This window comes from Tupaia chinensis, unplaced genomic scaffold (genome assembly GCF_000334495.1).
Source record: "Tupaia chinensis unplaced genomic scaffold, TupChi_1.0 Scaffold000569_1, whole genome shotgun sequence".
Lineage (NCBI taxonomy): Eukaryota > Metazoa > Chordata > Mammalia > Scandentia > Tupaiidae > Tupaia > Tupaia belangeri.
This window is the reverse complement of record NW_006160083.1, coordinates 2616362-2622361: the sequence shown is the minus strand read 5'-3', so window position 1 is coordinate 2622361 and position 6000 is coordinate 2616362. Positions and strand designations below refer to the sequence as shown.

Genomic DNA, 6000 nt, shown 5'->3' with positions numbered 1-6000 from the left:
GGTGAGAGTGCCACTCTTTGAAACAATGCTGCCTTGGGGCTGGCAGGTGGCTGGTGGTTAAGGCGCTGGACTCCCACAAGGCCAACTGCGGTATGAGTCCCAGACCTGGTGACTTTCTCTCTCATTTTCCCTCTCTCTTGATCTCTCTCTGGTCAAATAATAATGATAATAATAATAACAAAAATAAAGAAAATTAAATAATTTTTTAAAAAGAAAAGTATTGCTTTATAGTAAGAATAGCCTTCCATTCTATATTGAAGGAGGTAGAACAACAGACATGGATTCTTAGGATTGTTCACCTAAGAAAGAGATTGTTCACTTAAGAAAAGGATTTTAACTGCTTCTGCTTTGGCAGCCCCACCCCTCTAACCCCACCACTGGTTTTCAATCAGTAGCAGAAACAATGCGCTTCAACTGGAGCCTATGTATACACAAACACACTTTTTTTTTTTTTAAGAGAGATTTTTGCTATAGGGTGCAAGTGCTCACCAGAGAGACATAGAGATACAGAGAGAGATATAAAGCAAGAAATCACCTCCTGGGGGGATGGCCACACCACAATCCCTTCTCCTCTATTCTCTTTTCAGGATCTTAGACATGTACGCACACACACCCAATGTGAGTTTTAAGCTGCTGGGTCTGGGACTCAAACAGTGGTTGGCTACATGGTATTCCAGCAATGTAACCATTATGCCATCTACTGGTCCTGAAGCCAATACTTCTTAATAACTATATCTCATGGAGACTTTTTTTTTTCTTTTCTTTCTTTCTTTCTTTTTTTTTTTTTTTGAGAGGTTTTTGCTATAGGATGCATGCGCTCGCCAGAAAGACAGAGACAGACAGAGAGATAGAAAGCGAGAAATTGCCCCCTGGGGGGGATGGCCATGCTTCAATCCCTTCTCCTCCATTCTCCTCTCAGGATTTTGGGCATGGATGCATACGCACCTGGCGTGAGTTTAAGCCACCAGGTGCATGACTCGAACCGTGGTCGACTACGTCGTAGTTCAGCAACATAGCCATTACACCAACTCTGGTCCCTCATGCAGACTTTTCCACATTAAAAAACAAGACCCACTGGTCTCTGAATTCCTCCCTGCCACAAGGCCTTTGCTGACCTTAGGACCTTTGTACAAGCTATTCACTTTGCTTGGAATGTTCACTACCCCACTCTCATTCCTCTACTTTTATAAGTTTAGTTCATACGTCTCTTATGTCATATGGTAGGCTTATTTTGACTCTGTTTCCACCAACTAGAAGATAGCCCCTGCTAGCTTCCCTCATAGCACTCTTTTTCAGTGTTTATTATGTTGATTCATTATTTTTCTAATATTTCTGTTAAACTCTAAGTGCTATGGGGCTATAATAGTGACTATTTTCCTTTTCACTGTACAATACCTTGTACATACACACATACATACACACTCACACAATGAGCATTTGATGAAATGTTGTCCTAATGACCTAATGTATTGCATTCAATATAACATATTATTTTGCTGTATATTGATAAGTGTGGCACATACAGAAAGATTTTGAAATAAAATGTCTTATGCTATAAACCAAATAATATTTAGAAAATATAATAAAAAAATTATACTCAACTTCCCTGAAGATTGTATTGAGGATATAAGTCATGACTAAACTCTTTAAGATGAATACCTAAAGCCTCCAGAAAGGAAGAGATTTTGTAATTTCCTTCTGTTCTGTGCTTTGAAGGAACTGAAATCCTTGTTATGGCTGTTGGATATGACGGGTCTTCAAAAGATTCAAAGAAAATGTGTATTATAAAATATCCACGTGTGGATTTTAAAAATTTTGCACCTAAACTTTTTTAATTTAATGTTTTTAATGAACTTTTTGAAGTGTCCTCATAAAAATGTAATTATCTTGTTTGAAAATAAACAAGGTGCATGTCTTCTATGACCTTCTAGGGAAACCAGATGTTTACCTTGGAGTTAACCAAAATGGAACCAATGAAAACTACCTTCTGTCAGACAAAGAGGGGGGAACATAGCTTACGTTGGTTTAGAAGCCTCAGCCTGGTCAGTCTGCAGTTTCTCTCCGCCTTCCACCTCCATTGTACAATATACGATGCGATTTGGAGCTAAGGATTTGAGGCCTTGAACTTCCATGATCACCACCTGAAAACAAAAGCACACATAACAGAGGTCACTGTTGATGCCCAGGGCAGCAGCACCCAGAAGGAAATACACAGATGAGAAGAAGTTACCACAAAAGCTGACAGGTATCTGATGGCTTCTCACAGGCTTCTTTCAGTCGTGCTGGGAGCAGTCAAAGATGAAGATGCAATTCCTTACCATGTAGCTTATTGCCTTCCAGATGGAAGGATAAGCTTCGCTAACTCAGATGCTCACAGGGACTAGTCAGATAATGTGAGGCAAGCTACTATTTCCATGCCAAACAAATAGGATTGCTTATTTCATTTCCATCAAGGAACAGGTTCTCTCTTAACGTGCTTTAAAAATAGACTAGCTTTTTATTCAGCAGGTGGCACAAACACAGGCTCCTGAATTCCCTTTTCTGTTTACAATAAGTTAAGCAATTATGCACGTACTAAGATAAAGGGCAAGCATCATTTTGCATTAGAGTCAGAGATGCAATAGGGAGTAATGGGGACTGTGGCAAACCGAGGAGCACATGTTCCACCAAAAGAGCAGCAACCATTGCAGGCTACTGCTGCCTTGTCTTTCTCCAGCTCAGAGCTACCAGATATCCCAATTTCTCCTACCAGAAAATGGAAATCTGAATCAGAATAACAATCAGAGAGCTGATTCTGAAATGATGACAGCCAAATAGAAAGGAATAAACGATGCAAATACTGTGCAGGCCAGCCTTGTTGGCTCAAAACAAAAACATGTCTGCAGCTGCACAGTCTCTGGTCTAGACTGAGGGAAACGGCTGACATCATGAAGAACCAAAAGGTATTATTTACAACTTCTGGCACTTCTCATCACTACCTCAAAGTCCTGCATTGCCTGCTATTCTGATATTTAGTGGTATTCTGATATGCCTTAGAGAGGGGTCGGGAAGAGGAGAGAAAGAGAGAAAGAGAAAAAGTTCTTTTACTGTAAAATGAACTGCTCTCTGGTATCCCTTCTAGTCATGCAATTCTTTTTTTTTTTTTGAGAGGTTTTTGCTATAGGGTGCATGCGCTCGCCAGATAGACCGAGAGAGACAGAGAGACAGAAAGCGAGAAATCACCCCCCAGGGGGGTTGGTCACGCTGCAATCCCTTCTCCTCCATTCTCCTCTTGGGATCCTGGGCACGCACGAACACGTGCCCAACGTGAGTTTAAGCCACTGGGTCCGGGACGGGAACCGCGGTCGACTACGTGGGAGTCCAGCGACATAGCCATTATGCTAACTGCTGGTCTCCTAGTCATGCAATTCTATAATTATATAAAATATGTCTGTACCAACTTGCAAATTCAAACCTTAGTCTGTCCTTTTTCTTTCCCTCTCCCTCTTGCCTCTCCTCCCCAAGTCCCCCGAAACATACTGACAGAGATGTGCAATGGCTTTCATTGGCACTTATACTCTGATATGCAATTTACTGTTCTAATTAAAAAATATCTGGGAACTCTAGGGCATTTCATTCTGAACGTGTATTTAGAAGCTGAAGTTGTTTGAATCACATGCAGGTGAGAGCACGGTTGGGGACCCACCCACACCTATGTTTCAGGTAATCAGTTGTAAAATATTGAGTCTAGATAAAGAATTAGAAAATTACATACTTAAAAGCCTCACAAAAATGAATAAACCATGTATCCCCCTTTTTGTAGGAAGACAAGAGGCAGTAGGGAATAAATTACCACCTCTAATTGGCAACAATCAAATTCAAAGACACCTAAGTAAAAGCATTCAGTGCCTCAGGTGGCAGCATTAAAAAAAAAAAAAGAAGAAGAAGAAAAGAAAGTTTCTGTGAAATTACACTGATGATTTTTTTACACACCGAGTGCTCTATATTTAATAGAATACTGCATCTTCTGACTGCAAAATACATGTTGGAAACACTGTAGTGTGAGCAACTCAGCTGAACCAGGCACAGGAAACAAATCACCTGCAGTTAGTTCACAGCAAGCCTTAATGATGTTCTAGAAAACTAATTCAGTCTTTACACATCCTAATTAAATGTACAAAAGTTTTATTTATTCCCTTGGTCTCCCTAAATCTAGGGTCATCATGAAATCCTTGTGGAGTTTTGAACTTAAGTGGTTATAAGTGGTTCTCAATCTTTGGGATACATTACACGTATCTCAGTAACTTGTTACCAGAGCTGTACTCTCTTTATCTCTCTCTATATATATATGTATTTTTTTTTTGAGAGGTTTTTGCTATACGGCGCATGCGCTTGACAGAAAGACAGAGAGAGACAGAGAGATAGAAAGTGAGAAATCACCCCCCAGGGGGGATGGCCATGCTGTAATCCCTTCTCCTCCATTCTCCTCTTGAGGTCTTGGGCACACACGCACACACACCCAGTGTGAGTTTAAGCCACCGGGTCCAGGACTCGAACTGCAGTCAACTAACTACGTGGGAGTTCAGTGACATAACCATTAAGCTAACTGTTGGTCCCTATATATATATATATTTTTTTTTTTGCTATAGGGCGCGTGCGCTCGCCAGACAGGCAGAGACATAGAGACAGAAAGCGAGAAATCACCCCCCAGGGGGGATGGTCACGCCGCAATCCCTTCTCCTCCATTCTCCTCTCGGGATCTTGGGCACGCACGCACACGCGCCCGGCATGAGATTTAAGCCACTGGGTCCGAGACGCGAACCACGGTCGACTACGTGGGAGTCCAGCGACATAGCCATTACGCTAACTGCTGGTTCCCCCTATATATTTTTTAAATAAATGATTGAGGCATTTTTTTACATATAATAAAACCCATTTCAGGCATACAACTAAATGATTTTTAGTAAATATACCGAGTTGTATGATCATCATCATAAATTAGTTTTAGAGCATTTTAATCTCCTTAATAAGGTCCCTTATGCTCGTTTGCTTCCCAACACAGGCAACACTAATCTACTTTCTGTTGTCATTAATCTGCCTCCAGGACATTGCACAGCAATAGAACCATACAATTTGTGCTCTCTTGTATCTGGCTTTTTTCACTAAGCATACTATTTATGATACACACACACACACACACACACACACACACACACACACACTTTTAAAAATTCATGATAGAGGGACCAGCAGTTGGCGTAATGTCTATGTCGCTGGACTCCCACATGGTTGAACACGGTTCACGTCCTGGACCCAGTGGCTTAAAACTCACGCCGGGCACGTGTGCATGCGTGCCCAAGATCCCGAGAGAAGAACGGAGGAGAAGGGATTGTGGTGTGGCCATCCCCCTTGGGGAGTGATTTCTCACTTTCTGTCTCTCTGTCTCTCTCTTGCCTGTTTGGAGAGCACACGCATCCTATAGCAAAAACCTCTCCAAAAAAAAAAAAATTCATGATAGAGTACATGCATGGTGTGTGTGTGTGTGTGCATGTGCGTATACACACGCAAGAGAAAGAGAGGGAGAAAGAGACACAGCCTTTCCTTTACTCCTTCAGCCTACAGAAGCAAATACCTGGCATGTTTTCAGGCTGAATCATGCTAGGACTCAAACCATGGTTGACATGTAGCTTCCAGCTCTGTGGTCTGATATGCTACTGACTGTGTGACAGAGGCTGGACCAGGTTGTTCCCTTCAATTGCTGCATCATATTGCCTTATATGGACATACCATACTTCATCTATTTGCCAGCTGATGAACATTTAGGTTGTTTCTACTTAGGGTCACTATAAATAATACAGATATAAATACTTGCAATCCAGTCTTTATGAGGACATGTAGTTTTACTTCTGTTCTATCTAAGAGTAGAGTTACTAGCTCTCATGATACTTTTCATGTTTAACTTTTTTGGAAAAATGCTCACCTATTTTCCAAAGTGACTGAACCATCTTATATTCCCATGCT

General features: G+C 41.3%; 1 protein-coding gene across 25 annotated transcripts in view; it reads right to left on the bottom strand.

Moving 5' to 3' along the window:
* Nucleotides 1-6000, bottom strand: part of CADPS (calcium dependent secretion activator) — a 423537-nt gene that overhangs the window by 285392 nt on the left and 132145 nt on the right. For all 25 annotated transcript variants that reach the window (XM_027775523.1, XM_027775527.1, XM_027775526.1 and 22 more), the window contains exon 5: nt 2020-2141. In XM_027775523.1, coding sequence (XP_027631324.1) covers nt 2020-2141 — 122 coding nt within the window. The remainder of the gene's footprint in view (nt 1-2019; nt 2142-6000) is intronic.